The 19023-nt window shown below is 56.1% G+C and overlaps 1 protein-coding gene across 3 annotated transcripts in view; it reads right to left on the bottom strand.

Annotated features, from left to right (window-relative positions):
- Positions 1–1889: 1889 nt before the first annotated feature.
- The window catches only part of GSG1L (GSG1 like), a 206915-nt gene continuing 189781 nt past the window's right edge, over positions 1890–19023 (bottom strand). For all 3 annotated transcript variants that reach the window (XM_047087874.1, XM_047087875.1, XM_047087876.1), the window contains 2 exons: positions 14103–14173; positions 1890–2257 (listed from right to left, as the gene is read on the bottom strand). In XM_047087874.1, the coding sequence (XP_046943830.1) occupies positions 2160–2257; positions 14103–14173 (169 nt within the window). In that variant the 3' untranslated portion in view covers positions 1890–2159. The remainder of the gene's footprint in view (positions 2258–14102; positions 14174–19023) is intronic.

Here is a 19023-nt window from a genome sequence, read left to right as displayed (position 1 = left end):
CCCTCTCTATGACCCTCCCCTGTTCATGGTCTGTCTCTCCCTGTCTCAAAAATAAATAAAACGTTAAAAAAAATTAAAAATAAATAAATAAATAAATAAAAAATTTGTTTTTAACCCAGGCTGCCTGGCCCTGGGGTCAGGCACCACAACACCACCGTACAATAACCATCTGTCTGGTTATCTGTCATGCCCACCCGTGAGGACAGACACCCTGTCTGGATGGCTCAATATCCTATCTCAAGTGCCTCCTGCAGTCCTTGACACATCGTAGGGGCACAATGAGCTATATCATTGGATAGATGGATACACAGCTGATTAAATAACGAGGATGGGTCCTACATGAAAGGACGATGGATGAACGTCTGATACAGGAAGGATGACAACTGGTAGATGGATGATGGATGCATGGCTGGAAGGATGGATGGATGGAAGGAAGAATGGATGATGGATGGATGGAAGGATGGATGATGGATGGAAGGAAGGAAGGATAGATGGATGGAAGGAAGGATGGAAGGAAGGGTGGATGGATGGAAGGAAGGAAGGAAGGAAGGATGATGGATGGATGGAAGGAAGGAAGGAAGGATGATGGATGGATGGAAAGAAGGAAGGATGGATGGATGGATGGATGGACGGATGGAAGGATGGATGGAAGGATGGATGGAAAGACGGATGGATGGGTGGAAGGAAGGATGGAAGGAAGGGTGGATGGATGGATGGAAGGATGGATGGAAGGATGGATGATGGATGGATGGATGGATGGAAGAAAGGATGGAAGGAAGGGTGGATGGATGGAAGGATGGATGGAAGGATGGATGGAAAGATGGATGGATGGGTGGAAGGAAGGATGGAAGGAAGGGTGGATGGATGGATGGATGGAAGGATGGATGGAAGGATGGATGATGGATGGATGGATGGAAGAAAGGATGGAAGGAAGGGTGGATGGATGGAAGGATGGATGGAAGGATGGATGATGGATGGATGGATGGATGGATGGATGGATGAATGGAAGGATGGATGATGGATGGATGGATGGAAGGATGGATGGAAGGAAGGATGGATGGATGATGGATGGATGGAAGGAAGGAAGGATGGACAGATGACCGCTGGATGGATGGATGGATGAGTGGATGATGGATGGATGGATGATGGGTAGATGACAGATAATGGATGGATGATGAACGAATGATGGGTGGATGGAAGGGCAAAGAACATTCTCTACTTGGGGGAAAGCTCTAGAATTCCTTCTGGGAAGAGATGAGGCTCTGGTTCAGACCCCAATTCTGCCATTTGCTAGCTCCGTGATCTTGGGCAGGTTACTTCATCTCTGTGACTCTAAGTTCTCTCATCTTTACAACAGGCCTGTTTCCCCAGGCATCTGAGCCCTAGGACTTGATGTAAAGGTAGCTCCAGACACAGGGCAAAGGGTCCCCAGGGGGTCAAGGCAGCGTAGGGCCCGGGCTTGAGGGCCCGTCTCCCAAATTTTCCACCTGCCTGACCCACCCCCACCTCGCCCACCCTCCGGAATCCAGGGCGGCCTGCCAGCTGGCTCCACCCCGACCCAACCCCCTAGACCCAGCTACACTCTGCTCTCCTTCCTTCCCGAACCTCAGTGTCTGGCCCTGACCCCAGCACACTCAGGCCGTCTCACCTTCAGGTTCCTTGAGGACCCGACAGGGTGGGGCCACGGGGGGCAGCCACAGCCCAGAGAGCAACTGGCCTCCACACACAGCAAGACGACAGGTTCAACAAGCATTTATTGTGGCCCTGCCATGTGCCTGCTGTGTGACCCCCTCCCCCCCTGCGGAGCCAGCGCCGGGAGGCCCCACCCACTCCCTGCCTCGTGACCGCAGGGCCCCTCCTGAACTTCCTGTCCGGCCCTCAGTGGCCGATGACCTTGCCTCTCCTGGCGTCCCAGCTGCACCAAACAGGGCGCCGCATGTGACGGCAGCAAGGGTCAGGAGCTGCTGTCCCAGAGTCGCCGTGCGCAGCCCTGCGCATTCCCTCGGGCCACCCCGGAAGGGCAGGCCTGCGTCTCCCACACAGGCCGGATCAGTTCACAGCACACGGGCCGGGTCTCCAGGGGCGCCAGACCGGTGGCCTTCTGGCAGGGGGCCGGTTCCGACGACCGCCTGAGGTCCGGGGGCCAGGCTGGGTCTCGGTCACACCCAGTGCCCCAGGACCCAGCACTGACGGTTCAGCTCCGGCATCTCGTGAGCGGAGCTCCGCGGCCAGGAATCTCCCGTGTGTGGGTGGTGTCCTGCCAAGAGACGGGGCGGTCAGTGCCGTCGGCCGCCCCCCGCCACCCACACACCCGCTGCCCGCCGCCGGCACCCTCCTCTCACACTCTCCCCACCCGCAGCCCACCCGCCGTCCCGCACCCACCCGCTCGTGCCCCTGCCACCTGCCAGCACGCCCGCACCGCCCATCACAGCGTCCTCCTCCCCCCTGCCCCCTCGACGCGCCCGGCGGCCCCGCTGCCCTCATCCCCATCCACCTGCAGCCCGCAACACCCGCACCCTCCGCCCCACCTGCTCGCTTGTCCGCTTCCCAACCTGCCGCCGCGTCCGCTAACTCACCGCCGTGCGCCCATCCGCCAATGTTCCATCCGCCTGCCCTGTCCCCCCCGCCCCGCCGTCCCGCAACCACCTCGGCACGTACCCGTGTGCCCACCGCCCCGTCAAGCGGCCCTGAGCTACACTGTGTGGGAGGGCGAGAAGGAGAACAGTGTCCGTGACTCCTGCACCGAGGGGGAGGGCCCGGGGGCACCCAAAGTAACTGTGAGCAGCTTCCTGGGCCAAGGCAGCTGGCAGAGACCCCACCACGCCCCCTCCACCGCCCACTGCTCCCAGGGGCCCCGGGCCTCCTGGGTTTCTCTGGATTCTCAGACGCTCACCGCCTTCTAACACACCAGACCCACCTGCTAAAACGTCCCTATACCTACTGTGCGTCCAACCCCCCAGGCCCGGCTCCCGTCTCCCCTCCTACAGGAGGGCCCTGCCATCTCTTTGCCGCCCCTGGGTGTTTCGCTCATCTCGGAGCACACACCCCAAGCGGCAGTCCCCAGCTCCGCCCCCCGTTAGGCCCTGAGCTAAGGAGAACGACGGCTTGACCCATGGCAGATGTTCCGTGACGGATCAGAGCCGGAGGAGCCAGAGAGGGGAAAACAGAGGGAGGAGAGACGGGCCGGAGGACCGGACAGAAAACCAACAGCGACCCGGCGTTCACGGTCTATACCCTACTTGATTCCAGCCTCACAAGCCTGTGAGGTAGCAACCCCATTTTACAGATGAGGGAACTGAGGCTCAGCGGGCACAAGCAGCGGTCTCGCGATTCACAGCTATGGTAGAGCCGGACTCAATCAAACTTCCGCATTAAAGATGTTTGCTCCGTGTTCTGTTCCCCTCGGAGCGCTCGTGGATGCTCAGACATTCCTGTCATCCTTCGGGGTCAGACGGGCCCTTTGTAGCAAGCCCCCCGGAGGTGGGAATTCCTGCTGAGGCCAAGCGCCTGCTTGCACACCTCTTAAGACAGGCAGCTCATTACTCCTCCTGCACCCCCAAAGCAGCTCTATTGGGACAGTCTTCCTCATGACAGAGGCGGAAGGGAACAAGCAAAGGTGAGGACAGTTGTGCCCATTAGGGGGTGGGGGACGGTTGTGGGTTTTGTTCTGTGTTTTTGCTTTGACTCTTTGGTTTTTTCTTTTTTAATTAAAAAAAATTTTTTTTTAACGGTTATTTTTGAGACAGAGAGAGACAGAGCATGAACGGGGGAGGGTCAGAGAGAGAGGGAGACACAGAATCCGAAACGGGCTCCAGGCTCCGAGCCGTCAGCACAGAGCCCGATGCGGGGCTCGAACTCACAAACCGTGAGATCGTGACCTGAGCCGAAGTCGGATGCTTAACCGACTGAGCCACCCAGGCGCCCCTGACTTTTTGTTTTCAATATTTTTTAATGCTAGTGCTTTGCTAATTTTACCGTATTTTAAAAAGGGTACGAAATATTTGGCAAACATTCTGGAACCGTTTGGCCTCAGGAAAAACATTTGTTTTGGCCCCAGTCACCGAAATAGTTGCATTCTTTGGAAGTAAATGCTGCCAAGATTATAGGTGTTTGGATTTTTTTAAAAAAAATCTAGAGGCAAATATTTGATGTGCAGAAAGATTTGATTGTTTTTCTAAATGAATATTTAAAAGTGATCGTGGCTGCTCTTACCGTTGCCAACAGGCAGAACCCCGGAGAATTTGTTGGAACAGAGAAGTGATCATGCATTCTGAAGGAAAAAGGAAGGCCATGATCCCTGCCCTCCCTTGAGTCAAAATCAGGCTCCTTGTCTCCTTGGATCCAGAAGCCAAATCACTGAGGACTGGGGCCCTCCTTTCCTCTTCGGCCTCCCGGGAGGGGGTTGGGACCCAGAGTCACTTACAGTGGAGAGCAGGGATTCTGTCCTCCCCATGCCTGAGGAGGTCCCCCCACCGCCACTCCACCAGGCCACCATGACCTTCTCTTCCCTTCTCTCAGTCCCTTTACTTTTTGGCTAGTCATCAACCAGTCAAAATGTCAACGAGGCCCAATCAGATGACATCCGTGGGTGAAGCAGCCAGACGGGGCCATTCTTCAGCTCTGGCCAACTGTTGCCATGGAAAATGGGCCCTCAGATTTTCCAAAAAGTTGAGAGACAATGAAAATCAGAATTTCGTAATAAAATCTCCTGGCTTTAAATAATGGCCGTGGACGCTTTTAAAACCATCTGTGGGCCAAGTGGCATCTCTCAGGCTGGACTCGGTCCCCACGCACAGGAGGCCATTTCTGACCTCTATTTCCCCGCCTGCATTTTCGTTCCAGGCTCTGTTCCGTGGCTTTACACATTCTGGTCCCTTGGCCCGGTGCCCTTCCCTGCTGTTCTCTGGCTATTGAGTGCCCCATTTGTCTTTCAAAGGCTCCCCCCCCCCCCGCCCGGAAGAATTCCATGACCTTATAGGCACAGGCCTCGCTCCCTCCTCTGTGTTCCCACAACACGGTGCAGGTCTCTTCTCCCTGGGCTTGTCACTTCGTGTTAACGAGGGTCTCCCCGGCTAACCTGGGGACTCAGTGCAGGCGGGGACCGGGGCTGCTGTCATCCTGGAGCCTTTGGCCGCCAGCACCTGGCCAGGCACAGAGCTAGTCCTGAGCTGACTTTATAACAAACGAAGAAACCATGCGGGACGAGGATGGAGCGATTCTTAAGCTTGGAGAAAGAGCTCTGCCTGCCACTGCTATTCGGAGATGCTCTGCGTTACGAGAGGCTCTTTGGTCAGTCTCTCCTTTTTTGGACCCAGGCTGAAGGGGAAAGACTATACTTGCAGTCTGGCAGTCAAAGGTTCAAATCAATGGGGCGCCTGGGTGGCTCAGTCGGTTGAGCATCTGACCCTTGATTTCAGCTCGGGTCACGATCTCACGGCTGTGAGATTCAGCTCCACGTCAGGCTCACACTGAGCGTGGAGCCTGCTTAAGATTTTCTCTCTCCCCATCTCTCTGTCCCCCGCCCCCCATGCGTATGCTTTCTCTCTCTCAAAATAAAGATTTTTTTTTTTGTTCAAATCCAGGCTCCACTGCTTTCAAGCTGTGTCAGCTTTTTTTTTTTTTCCCAAGCTGTGTGACTTTTGACAAGTGCCTTCTCTCTGAGCCCGCAACGGATGTGGGTTACAAAGGGGTCAGCAGGCCCAGCGGGCCCCCTTGCTAGAAGTCCTTCATTATCTGACTTCAGACAGATGTGGAAATAGCAAAATACCAGCACTAGAGAGGATCTGGATTCAACCACCTCTCTTCACAGATGGGGGAGCCAAGGCTCCAGGGGGTGGTGGGGGGCAGGGGGAGGGGGGAAGAGATCTGTCCAAGGTGCCACTCAGAGGGTTGATAGCAGGTACTGTGTTTTAAATTCCCTTGGAAGCTCCCAGGCTTAGCAGAGTATTTGGCCCAGATGAACACGAACATATTTAATGTCCTGTCTCTTCGGTCCTAACTTCTCCATCATTCAGTGGAAAATCATTGTCACGAACTCCCTCAAGGCACCTAGATCCCAGGGGATCAGCTCTTAGCTCTGCTGAATTGTGTGCAGTCACATCCTCTGTTCTGGAACGGATTCATTGAGTTGGAAGGGCCCTTTAAAGCCAAGAATGCCGATGCCACCACACAGGTGTCAAAAGGGAAAGGGGGGCACTTATAGGGGATGTCACTTGTCCAAGGTGCTCTGAAGCTGGTAGAGGAATCGATGACGGTGGGCACGTGGCTGGGATTGGCGTTTCTGACCCCACAGCAGCCCAGCCCAGAAGAAACAGACGAACGCCAACACCCCCGCCCCGTCCCATCAATCCCCCCACATGCACTCTCCAAGGTGCTGAAAGCCTCTCTTCAAGACTCACGGCCCCACCCGCAGCCTAACCTCGAACTCTTTCCTCTAGAAAGCGATGGGATTAGGGGAGTGATGAAGAAATGAATCAAGGTTGGCACTGAGGTGTCTGGCTTTGGGGGCCCTTCAGCTAGTGACACTATCATCCCTTTGCCATTCCTAAAATGTCACCACCTTGGCGAGGGCACTATGACTGCCTCTCCAAGCCAACCCTGCTCCGTAAATCTGTATCCTGAGGGCACTTCAGAGACTCTGGCATATTTGGTAATATCCATTTACTTGATTCCTCCCAGTTTCCCCTACGAGGCTCTATGTGACTTGAGGACACAGACTAGCTCTGCTGTTCTTACTACTGTGTCCCCAGCACCTAGCCCAATTCCAGGGACGGGATTGATAATGCAGATCTGGGGAGAAGAGCAGGTGTGTGTGAGATCCATGTGGAGGGGAGGCTGGATTTTGTCTACTTTGGGGGCAGCTTGTCTTGGGAGCCCAAATGGGGGCCTCATCCTTATCCTCGCTGGAGTCCATCTTCTTTTTTTACATATAAAGGTATTTTTTTCTTTGGGTATTTATTTATTTTGAGAGAGAGAGAGAGAGAGAGAGAGCATGTGCACAAGCAGGAGAGGAGCAGGGAGAGAGAGGGATAGAGACAATCCCAAGCAGGCTCTGTGCTGTCCGTGCAGAGCCTGATGCAGGGCTCAAACCCACGAACAGTGAGATCATGACCTGAGCTGCAATCAAGAGTTGGATGCTTAGCCAACTGAGCCACCCTACCCCTGGAGTCCATCTTCTGGGGACCCCATGTTTCTTGGGCCATAACATGCTCCTCATCTGTTTTCCACACTTGGGATCAGGTTGAGTCCACTTAACCTTCCACCTCTCCCAGGACCACTGATTTCTTCATTCTCTTATCAAACCTTTGTTGGGCACCTACTATGTGTCAGCCTCCATGCTGGGTGCTGGATCTGCATACCTGGGTGAGACATCTGCCAGTGCTAGTGAGGGAGACAGACACGCACCGGAGGAAATGACGAGGGCACACGTGTCCCCAGCTCTCCCAGTGTGGCAGGACCCATTCACTGTGCCTCATGTACACGGGCTCATTTAATCCCCTGAAATATGAGTGACGTGCCATTACTATGCCCATTTTACAGATGAGGAAAGTGAGGCCCAGACAGGCTAAGTCATTTGCCCGAAGTCTCACTGCTGGATTTCAACCCAGGCAGCCTCCAAAGGCCGAGCTTGTAACCACCATAAAACCCCACCTTATAGACATGAGCCTCAGGGCAGGAAAAATGCAGAGGTGAACATGTCCACCTCTGGCAAGGGGTAAAGAGGGGCCTGGCTGCCATCCCCAGACCTTTGAACTAGACTTGGAAACCAACGTGAAGCACGCAATTCCACTGGTAGGGTTTGTTTTTCGCCAAGCAGAGGAAGGGAACAGGTCTTTTCAGGCAGAAGGAACAGAGTGTGAAATAGGTTCTTGGCAGGTAAATGAGGTTTTCAGGAGGTGTGAAAAGCCTAGCAATGTTGGTGGCGAGCAAGAAGGTCTGTGTGGCTGGAAAGCGGGGTGAACGCGGCTGGCGGGGTGAGGCGTGGAGGGCTGTGGTTGCCAGAGTCGCTGGGTGCCGGGGGGTAAAAGGCCCAGCAATGCCCCCTCAGGGGGACAGGGTTCATCTGCCCCTGGGGTTTGCACCTTATCAACAGACTTCCCTGATGTGGATTCCTCGGCCCTGCCCCAAACCAAGAAAGTGGAATCTCCAGGGATTTCTGTATTTTGACAAGAGCCCCCGGCGTTTCTTAGGACCAGGCGCCCCTGGAGGAACACTGCCCTGGGCAGAAACGGTCATGGACTAAGCTAAATCATTCGCCAGAAGTGTGCTGATGGCCGACAGTGGGCTAGGCACACAGATGCGGTGACGAGGCCCCGTCCTCCTGGTCTCTCCATTCTAGTGGGGAGACACTTAGCAAAGAAGGATTCCGAGAGGGACGGATGGTGGAGAAACAAAGCGGGGATGGGATGGGGGGCGAGAAGGCCTCTTTGGGAATGTGCAGGAGGGGTTGGCATGGTGCCTGACACCCGCCATGGGAGCCAGCACGGGAGGTTTTGGAGCTAGGAAGGGATGGGGGTGGGGGGAGACAGGATCAAAACTGTGTCTTAGGAGGACGGATTGGGGAGGAATTGGCCCTAGAAGCAGCAGTTTCCATCCAGAAGCCACTGAAGAGCCCAACCAAGCGACAAGATGCAAACTCGCTCCCGGCCGCAGCTTCAGAGGGACAGGTGTTGGCTCCGGGCCGAGGACTGCTCAGAATCTGGTCCACAGAGCAGCAAGAAACAGTATCACTTGGGACCCCTTGGGAATGCAGACTCCCAGGCCCCACCCAGCCCTCTTGAGCCAGAAATTCAGAGACGGGGTCCGGCAATCTGCATTTTAAGGAGCCACCCAGGTGATTCTGGTGTCAGCGCTGGCCTGGATCTCTGAGCCCCCAGTGCCGGGGACTCGGATGTCTCCAGGCTGCACACCTGTCTGGTGCCCAGCGACTTGGCGTTCGTATTTATTCCAGAAATACTGTCTGTTTCCATTTTAATAAAGGAAGCAGACTTGAGCAGTACGATATTGGATTTGATTTTGATCTAATAAAAATGCCAAGCAGCTCAGGACCCAGGCAAGTCTTCGCCCAAATTCCCTCTGCTATTTTGAGGGCGGCAGCGGCAGAGACCCATCGAGACGGAATTCCCAGAAGCCACCTCTGCACCCGGCAAGTGACAGCCTCTTGCCCAGCCTAGCCTGGCCTTACACACCTGGCAAAATCAAAAGCTTGTCTCGGGCATTGAACCTGACAGCTGCAATCAGCTGCAAACCCCAGTTGCCCCTGAAGGAAAGATGCAGACACCTGGACCATATGGCAGCATCGCCTCCATCAAATGTCACATCCGATGTGCTCCCGAGCTAGCTGGTGGCACTGCAAAGCCCCAAAGGCAAGTTTCAAAAGCAAATGCCTTCCTCGGGAAAAAGAAACTGTGGCAGAATCCATATCACAGTAGCCCGAGAGAAAAATAGCGACTCCCGGCGCAGTTAAGATCACCAAAGTTTCATGGAGTGGCTTAGGGAAAAGCGGCGGCTTGGGCGGGAGGTGGTGGGAGAAACCTGGAGCCAACAATCGAGCACCTGCTGTATGTAACGCACTGTTCTAGACTCTCAGAATGCAGACGCGAGCCAGACAAGACGGGGCACTGTTCCCTGGACCCTGGTTGGGAGAGACAACCAAACAAAAATCAAGCCTGTAAACACAAAAGGTAAGTTCAGAGAGGGACAGGCGCTATGAAGAACAGAAGACAGGGTGCTACAAGGGCCACCAAGGAAGCTGGTGCGGTCAGGGGAAGCTTCTCCAAGGAAGTGGTCTTCTGGCCGAGCAGTCAAGGTGAGACAAAGTGAGACATGCGATGATTCAGAGGGAGAGCATGCCAGGCAGAGAGAGTGGCAAGTGCAAAGGCCCTGTGAGGGGGGATGTTCTGCATGTTCTAGAAAGAGAGAGGCCAGGGGCGCTGGGGCAGAACGAGGGAGGGGGGAGTGAGAAAAGGTGAGGGTGGGAGTTTGGGGGCCCACAAGAGCAGGGATAGCACTGTACCCGGAGGAAGGGGGAAGATGGCCCCCTGGGCTGGGCTGTATCCCCCAGGGGACCAGAGATCCCAGCAAGTCAGGGTGCCTTTCAGCTCCTCACTTTTTCCACGCCCACAGGGAGAGCCATCACCCCTCCTTCCCAGGGCTGCGAAGTGCTGAGCAGAGACCTGCAAACAGTAAGCCTTTAATAATGTGGGCTCGCTGACGTCCTTCCTCCCCCGTTCCTCCTGCCCGCGTCAGCCCACCACAAAGCCGGAGCAGCTGTTCGGTGCAGAAATATTGCAAAACTCGACCAGGCATTTCCAAAATATTTTCTTGGCCCAAACCCCACTCGCAGCTAAGAGGCTGCATATTCTGGAGATGGCGTTGTCTCCCCAGACGGCCCGATCAGGCCGCTTTTGTCGCCCGTGAGGTCTGCGAGGACCAAGTCCTCGTGTGGCTGGGCCCTGGGTCCCCGCACCCCGCCCGGCGTCTGTGGGTGGCTGTGCCCAGCCCAGGAGCCACCCACCGACGTGGGGCGGCTCACCTGGAGCCAGACAGGCTCGGTGCAAATCCCAGCTCTGCCACTTGCTGGGCCTCAATTTCCCTGCCTGTAAAACGGGACGGTGTTTAGGATCGAATTAGTGGATAAATGTCAAGTTCTCGGAACATACACCGGGGTGACATAGTGTCAGCAGACTTCGTGGCACCGAGCTCCTCTTGTCGGCTATTTTTGTAACCTAGCCCAGGAAGCGGTGGAGCTGTAGGACTCTACCAAGTTGGATCGCTGCTGGCCAAGTGTCCCCTCCCTGTCCTGCAGCCCGCCCCCAGCCCGAGCCAGAGGAGGCGCCGCGCCTCTGCTGACACCGCGCCCGCGCTGAGCCCGCTTCAGTTCTGGCCACACCACACGGCCATGCTTGGGAGCTCCCCAGTCCAGGAACACACCTTCTTCACCCCCCACGTTCCAGAACCCGGCATGGGCCCAGCCCAGAGAAGCATCTTTCCTAAAGATGTGTTGAACACGTGGAGGGACAAATGACTTTCATGGGACCACAGCAGCAGCCACCTGAGGGTAATTAAAGTGCCCGAAGCCAAGTCCCCCTCTGACAGCAGATGGGATCTTTCCCTTCCTGGCTTTACTGGAGCCCCCAGTGCCTCCCGTGGCCCCTGGGGTGGACAGCCATCCTCCCCCGCTACCCCGGCTGGGCTACCTGATAAAAGGCACTCCCTGGGAGAAGTGCTATGGGATCCGAGGAGTGGGGATCCGCCGAACCTCCGGGGGGCCGCAGACAACCCTCCCAAGCCCCTTCCCCACCACCTTCCATGGCTCCTCTGTGACCCCCAAGGCATTAGGATCTGGCTGCTTCGCCGTCCCTCCCCACCCCAGGTGTGCTCCCTAGAGGATCTCATCGGCTTCAACTACCTCCCTTCCCACCCTGCAAGACGCCTCAACCCCACGCAAACCGCACCACGGCCGCCCCAACCTGTCCTCCCATACCCGTCGGTCGGGGACGCCAGGCCCTCGATGGCTGGGGCAAACTTCTGCACCTGACTGCCCCGCCCCTCACCTCCAATCAGACAAGCCGATGCTATGGGTGCCCCCGCGGGGGAACAGGCTGCTGACCTCCAAGTGCGCCAGGGCTCGCCCACCCGCCCCAGCGGAACGCAGGCACCGTGCCCCACCCCCAGCAGCCCTCAACGCCCGAGGGGATCCGCTGTTGAATCTGCAGCCAAAACTCGGACACGTGCGTCCTGCACTGGCTGCCCGCGTCCCCCCGCGGGGCTCAGGGTGGTCCCCTCCACACTGCGTCCTTCCCTGACGCCCGCCTCTCCCTGCTTAGGCTGCCTTCCCCGCTCCTTCTTGTGTTTTCTGGGCTCACCCAGACAGGGGCTCGCTGCTGAATCCTGATCTCTGGCTCTGCTTCGGGGAGAACCCAAAGGAAGCCATTCGGACAGTTCTGCCAGCAGAAAGTTCCTGAACCCACCCACTTGTATCTTTAATGCCGAAGGTCTGGTGGCCAGCATCGCTGCTTTCCCTGCTGCGGCCACTCCGGCCTCTAGTCCTGGCTTCTCCTCCGTCGGGGACTCTGCATCTGCGAGCTTCTGCCGGAAGGGCCTTCCCCTGGCCGGCCCCTTCTCATTCATCAGGCTCCCCCGCTCCTTCTGAAGCCTGGTCTGTACCTGAGACTGTCGTGTTGGTTCCTGAGTCATTTCTTACTTTCTCTCTCCCCCTGGACGGTGAGCCCCGCAAGCTGGGGGCCTCCGTCTGCTGTCGCTCATGGCTGTGTCTTTGAGGGAACAAATAATGGATTCTCTGCTGGCTGCGGACCTGGTGATTGCATGTGATGCTTGTCTTGGGGAGGAAACGCTGCTTGGGAGATGACATGGGCGCCAGGGCAGGGGTGAGGGCCGTGGGGGCTGGGCTGGGGGGGGGAGGGCTTCTGCAGTTCCCCCCACCCTGGGTGTCCTCATTCTTAATTCCGGGGCTTGCTCTTAGAGCCAGACTGGGTCTCCTCCACTCTTTCTTCGTCCTCGGGCTTCAGGGATTGGCCTTTCCTGCCCCCAAGACAGGCCCCGTGGCTTCTTTCCACCCAGAGTTTCCTACCCATTCTACAGGAAGCATGGGGAGGCCCAGGATCAAGCAGGGGCCGATGGCACTTGCACACGGCCAGGGTTCTCAGCCTTCGTCCGTACTACGTGACTTCTGAGCCCCTCGGAGGGATTTCTGCACCCCCCTGTTATCCCTGAGGTGGGCCCTCCCCAGCCCCCTCCATGCCCTGGTTCCTGACCCCTTCCTCCAGGAAGCCCTCCACTCCAGCACAGACACCTGGCTTGCAATCTCAGTGTGGGAGCCCAGGGTCCACTGCAGCGCACCCCCCCCCCCCACCGCCCCGTTCCTCAGGCGGATCGCTGGCATTCTGGCCACCTCACCGGGCCAGCGCGTCCTTCGGGAGCCCCCAGAGTGAGGACCAGACCTCTCCTCTTCTCCTCCCAAGCCCCTCCCTCCAAGCTGAGCCATTTCTCCTTCAGTTCCCGGGATCTGAGGTCAGACAGACCTGGGTGTAAGCCCCCACTGTCTTAGTGTGAGTCTCTCCCAGCAGACCTTGCGGTAGGGACGGGAGCGTGCGTGATGTTAAGGAGGTGCAGGGTGCACAGAAGGAAGGCGGCCAGCCCTGGGAGGGCTGCGAAACCCACTACCCGGATCTGTTCACCCTGCAGGGGACCAGGCCAAACACAGGCCTGGAGCGAGCCCACGCAGGGAGCTCCCCAGGCACTTCCCTCCTTCTGTGATCGCAGGTAGGGGAAGCCCCCTGGCACAGAGATGCAGATACCGGCAGCCGGAGGGCACTGAAACTTCGCTTCCCACAAGCCCTGAGACAGCAGGCACGGACAGCGTCTGCTTGAGCTGCTCTGCCACAGGTGGCCAAGCTGTGTGACCTTGAGCAAGCTACCCCACCTCTCTGAGCCTTAATTTCCTCAACTGCAACATGCTCGGGGTCAGCAAGCATATGAGATCAGGCATGAAAGGCCCTTGGTAGGGGGGTGAGGTGGGCATCCGGCGGGCTTAACTGAGATGCTGCTATTTTCACTTTAATCTCACGTTGGCTCCCTCTTCTTCCGTCTGGAACAAGGCCCTCTCTCCTTTCGCCTCCCTTCGCTTTCTGGTTCAGACATTTGTTTTCCTAATGGGTGCCCTACATTCTGCCGATGGCATCCCCCACAGCCAGGTAGACGAAGACAGTGCACCCTGGCTGCCACACGCCTCCACGGCCCAAATCTTGCCCACTGTCACCTCCCGTTGAGCCCGGAGCTGTCCTCCCTTCCGGACAACCCAACTTGGACTTGAGCTGTGGTTCGCCTGCCTGCCCTTAGGCACCCAGCGTCCCTCTCGCTTTCCCAGCAGCCCACCCCCATGGCGAGAGGGCCACGGCCGCCGCGTGCAGAAGACTTGCTACAGCCCAAGGTGCCGGGCCTCGGTTTCCCCATCTGCGGTGTGTGTCTGCGGCAGCGAGCAGGGGTGCGGGGAGAGGCGGGCCTGGCTCATCTCCGGGGTCCCCTCTCCGCGGATGGCCCACGAATCTGTAGCACGGGCTACCGCAGACGAGGCCACTTACGGGCAGGGTGTCTCTCGTGGCGACAATCTAAGTGAAGGTCCTCCTCCTCGAGCCCATCCCCCTTCTCGAGCCTGGAAAGAAAAGGACCCAAAAGCCTGCGTAAGAAAGAGCGAGCTGAGTTGGCAGAGACCCAGGACCTGAACAAAGGTACAGTCCTTTCCCCTCGAGAACAACTGTGCAAAGTAACTCTGTGCCGCCACCCCCCCTGCCCCGTGGGAGCCTTCCCGCAACCCCCTTAGATGGGCGTCATTATCTCCACTTTGTCGATGGGGAAACGGAGGCACTGGATGCCAATGAGACCAGTGAAGCGCCACCAGCTAATAAGTCAGAGGCGGAGCAGGGACGCCAACCCACGTGTTCTCACAAAAAGACGTCCCGTTACGTGCAAACGGCACACGACAAAAGACTGCGCACAGTCTGATTTAAAAATTATACACCGGGACGCACAAAAGATTATTTGGCAGAATCTATACCAAAAGGCTAACAGGAACTAACCCTAGATGATGAGAATATAGGGATTAAATCTGTAGCCTTATTTTTGCTTCCCTCTATTTTCTGATTTGGGGCCAATGGACTCCTATCAGCTGGGTCTCTTTTCTTCACTAAATCAAAGCACTTCCTCGAGGCATGTCTACGCATAAACAAAGCCCCGGCCCTCTGATTTCTGGCACAGAAGGTTTGGAAGGTGGCTCCTTCCCACCAACGTGTGTGGCTGCCTTCTCCTCTGGCGTCTCAGGATCACTGCAGCTCCAGAGGGGGCTGGCATTGGTGTGGCAGAGATGCGAAGCACGGAGCAGAGGCTGACGAGGGTCTGGTGGGGGCAGCTGCACACGGAAACCCTCACCCCTGGCCCAGCACTGCTTGGGCCCGAGACTGGGCAGGGCCGTGTTCCCACATTGCGCTCGCCTCTTTGTAACCCAGATAAATTGCAGAGCTCCGCCTGGTCCAGTCCAGAGGAGCATCACCCTTCTAGGAGCACAGTCTGGTCCCCAGAGGTAGACACAATTCCAATCATTATCGTGTCTGCGGGAGAACACCGCCCGTGGCCGTACGTTTTGATATCTTTCCTCAATTCCTTTTTGCCTTTTACTTGCTTTGCACTCCTCCACTCGCCTCCTCTTTGCACTGATACCCTCGTTTCTGTCATGCAGGGACGTCTCCGTCCTCTCCCAGGCAAATGCCCCACCCCTGTTTTCGGATTCCTCCTAGCGCGTCTTATGTCTAGTTGCCCAGTGTGTCCAGATGCGCGGGGCTAGAGAAGGAGACATGGGAAGGTGATGAATGACCAGCAAGCCATGCCAGATGCCTAGTAGAAGGGACAGGAACACTCATGCACTGATCACTGTGGTTCCCTCGGACTGCTCATTCATTCATTCATTCACTCAACAAGAACTTCCAAAGGACCTGCTCTGTGTAATCTACACCAGATGCTGGGTACACCACAGAAGTGCCTACGTCACTTCACAGTCTCTGCCCTCAGAGAGCTTCTGATCGGGTAGGAAGGCAGCTCGCACACGAGTCAGAAAATGACAAGTGTTGTGGCGCCTGCTGACGCAGTTAAGTGTGTGTTAAGCATCTGACATTGGCTCAGGTTGTGATCTCGCGCCCTGACTTCGAGCCCTGCGTCGGGCTCTGTGCTGATGGCTCGGAGCCTGGAGCCCGCTTCGGATTCTGTGTCTCCCTCTCTCTCTGCCCCTCCCCCGCTCCCTCTCTCTCTCTCAAAAATAAATAAACATTAAAAAAAAGAAAGAAAAGAAAATGACAAGTGTTGTATAACGGCACCCAAGATTGCCCACTGTACTGAGGGGCTAGGCCTAGGCTTGCCAGGGAGCAAACTCTGAACACAGTTTTTGTCGTTGTTGTTGTTGTTGTGTTTTGTTTTTTTAACAAATATTTTCTAGGGCCTGGATGGTTCCAGACAGCAGAACAAAGCCCTAAGTGTTAACGCTACAGGAAGGCAGATATCATCCGCAGATAGCCTCATCAATGCTATGAGAAGGTTCCATACAAGGAAAAATGTCCTTCTTTTCTTTTCTTTTCTTTTCTTTTCTTTTCTTTTCTTTTCTTTTCTTTTCTTTATTTTCTTCTTTTTTTTTCATCCCTAGTAGAAGCATCTTTGTTATTTTCCTGATAGCACAGGCTTATTCCAACAACTATAACTCCCACACAATAGAGCAAAAGTCCCCCTATAATGACACCTCCGTGTAATGGGATCACCACTGTTAGGAGTTTAGTGTATACCTTTCCAGAACTCAACTTTTCTTTTTTAACATATATAGTCTCAAATTAAACATGCTTTTATAGCCTGTTTTCTTACCCACAAAAATCTCCAACATCTTTCCGCGTCAGTACACGTAAACCTCACTCGTCTGTTTCCTCATATTGTATGTGAAAGAACAGTTAACATTCAGTCCCCTACTGACAGATATTTAGGGGTTTGTCCAGTTTCTCACGCTTCTAACCTGCAAGATGCTAAGCCCCCATCCCCAGAGGTAATCAAGGAGAGACTATCACCATTTGTGAAACTCAAACGCTGGATGGAGGCTGGACCGTGTAGCTGAGCCCATCCCTGTCCCAGAGGGCCATCTTTCTGGCCTTGTCCAGTGACTCTGGGTCAACAGATGCCTGCCCCGTCATGTAATGGGCCTTGAGCATCCTCCTGCGTTTCACAGCCTTAACGTTGAACCGATTGTTCATCTACCCCAGGCTCCTAGTTCTCATGGCTTCTTATCTTCTGAGATCATTCTTCACCAGGCCTCGTGCTGTGCACCTCTCCTTGGGCTCTGCTGGGACCCTCAGCCCTGGGGAGAGGGGTCAGTGCGCCAAGGAGCTGGTGTCTAAGGAGAGAACCGGCCCCACCCGGTATGGTCCCTCCCCTCCCCGGTCACCCAAACCTCCAGGCCAAGAAGCTCAAAGTGCAATATCAAAGAACACCTGCCAATTAGTGAGCATTTGCTGGGGCCAGGCCTTGTGCTGGGCTTAGGGGCCACAGGTACCACTCAGAGGGGCCTCTGCCCTTAAGCTCACGTTAATCCTAACTTAACACGCTAAATTCTAGGCTAGAGAATGTTCATTCAGAAGGTTGGCAGGGCGGACAACTGCCTAGACCAGGTGTTGGCAAACTTCTTCTGTAAAGCTCTGGGTAGTAAATAGTTAATACGTGAGGCCTTTCTGGCCATGTGGTCTCTGTCCCGGCTACTCAACTGCCCCTGTAGTTTGTAAGCAGCCGCAGACCATGTGTCAACCAATGAGCGTGTTGTTTAGTAGGTTATTTACAGCAGGTGGTGGGCGAGATTTGGTTTTCGGGAGACAGTGTGCTAACCCCTGGTCTTAACAAGGGTTCTCCACTTGGAGGCCCACCGAAGTCACCCTGGGAGATTTCAATCACCAGGCGACACTAACGCACAGCCAGGGCTGAGAACCACCTGTTGGGACCAGCAGAGGCTGCGTCGAGGGCGCCCGCCCGCACCTGCCACTGGAGCTTCGTGCTGGGGGCCACGGGACCTGCTCACTTCTCAGACAGGGGGCTGGCCTCACACAGGTCTGCCTGTCTCTCTGCTGTGCCGTGTGGCCATTCTGGAAAGAGCTGGTCTCCTTGCTCCCACACAGCCCTCTCTACCCGAGTCGTCCATGAAAGTAACAGATCTGCGGGCCCTCGTGAGGGGCTACGGCGTGGCAGCAGTCACGGCACGGGCTGATGGCCCTCCCATAGCCCCCCGGTGCTTCCCAGCAGGAAACACGTGAGGACGAGGGGATGCTTGGGGCACGACTGAGCCCTGCGCCCCGCGGCGAGGAGGGATCGCGGCCGACGGCAGCCCTATTAGCAGGCAGCGTGGCCTTGTGCGGCTCACCTGGATCCCGTGGTCTAGCGGTTTCTATGTGGCAACGGGCACACAGCGGTAAGCATGACAGTAAGGACAAGCACACCGCCCCGCTGGCGAGTGCGGAGCCCGGAGCCTGGCACCTGACGCAGTGAGGACGCCAGACAGGTTCACCACCACTGCTCGCAAACCTGCTTAATCGTTCTTCCCCGGTACGCTTTGGAGTCCGAGAGAAGAGGATGCCGTCTCGCTCATTCCCCACTCGGAGGCCTCAGGGTCTAGCCGAGGGTTTGGTTAGCCGGGAAGGAGGGGAGAGAGGAGGCGCGCAGACGGCCCGAGGCTGAGATCAGCCCACGTGGGGAGCATCCAAGGTGCTGAGTGGAAAGGAGAGAACTTTCCACCGTGCGGAAAGGAGAGAAACAATGGCTAACGGCACCAGGTGACAATTACATTTGACCTGACCTGTGATGTCCTGGAGGAAATATGATGTGCTTTCTGAAGACAGGCTTTTTTTCTTTTTTAAACGGTGGTGTGAGAAATTACCCACAAATCCCAGTAAGGGCCTTGATGGGGAAATGGGGGGTGCTGGGACCGAAGCAGTGCTCAGAAGGGCGGGCGGCGGGTGGGGGGAGGGGCAGCGAACCCCCCCCCCCAAAATGCGCTTCCCTCTGCGGGTGCTGGGCGTCTCTTCTGTGAGCTACTTGAGTCTGGACATGTCCCGATCGCCTGTGAGTCTTGATTTCCTCCTCTGGTCAATGGGCAGAAGAAGGTTACCTCTCGAGGCGGCTTCGGGATTAGCTGAAGGATTCCATGTAAAGCGCTGTGTAGAGTTCTTCCCGATACCGTTATTACGATGGTCGCCAGCGCCCTCATCCCCCGGGGCCTTTATGGCCTGTCCCTCTGTGACTCCACCTCATAGCCCCTGACGTGGAAGGATGGTATTTTAACATGCTCACCAATCCCCGCCCCTCAAAAGGAGCCACACACCCCTTCCCTCCTTCCATGCCATCAGTCAGACCTGAGCCACGTGCTGCCACAGGAAAGGGGTGTTTTGGAAAAAGCAGGGAAAAGGCTTCAAGGCATCAGGTATGTCTGGATTC

The sequence above is a fragment of the Lynx rufus genome, unplaced genomic scaffold, assembly GCF_022079265.1.
Source record: "Lynx rufus isolate CCGP_SWC_20201006 ecotype Redwood Valley unplaced genomic scaffold, mLynRuf1.p SCAF_23, whole genome shotgun sequence".
Classification (NCBI taxonomy): Eukaryota; Metazoa; Chordata; class Mammalia; order Carnivora; family Felidae; genus Lynx; species Lynx rufus.
The sequence above is the reverse complement of the archived record's forward strand: the minus strand, read 5'-3'. Positions and strand labels throughout refer to the sequence as shown.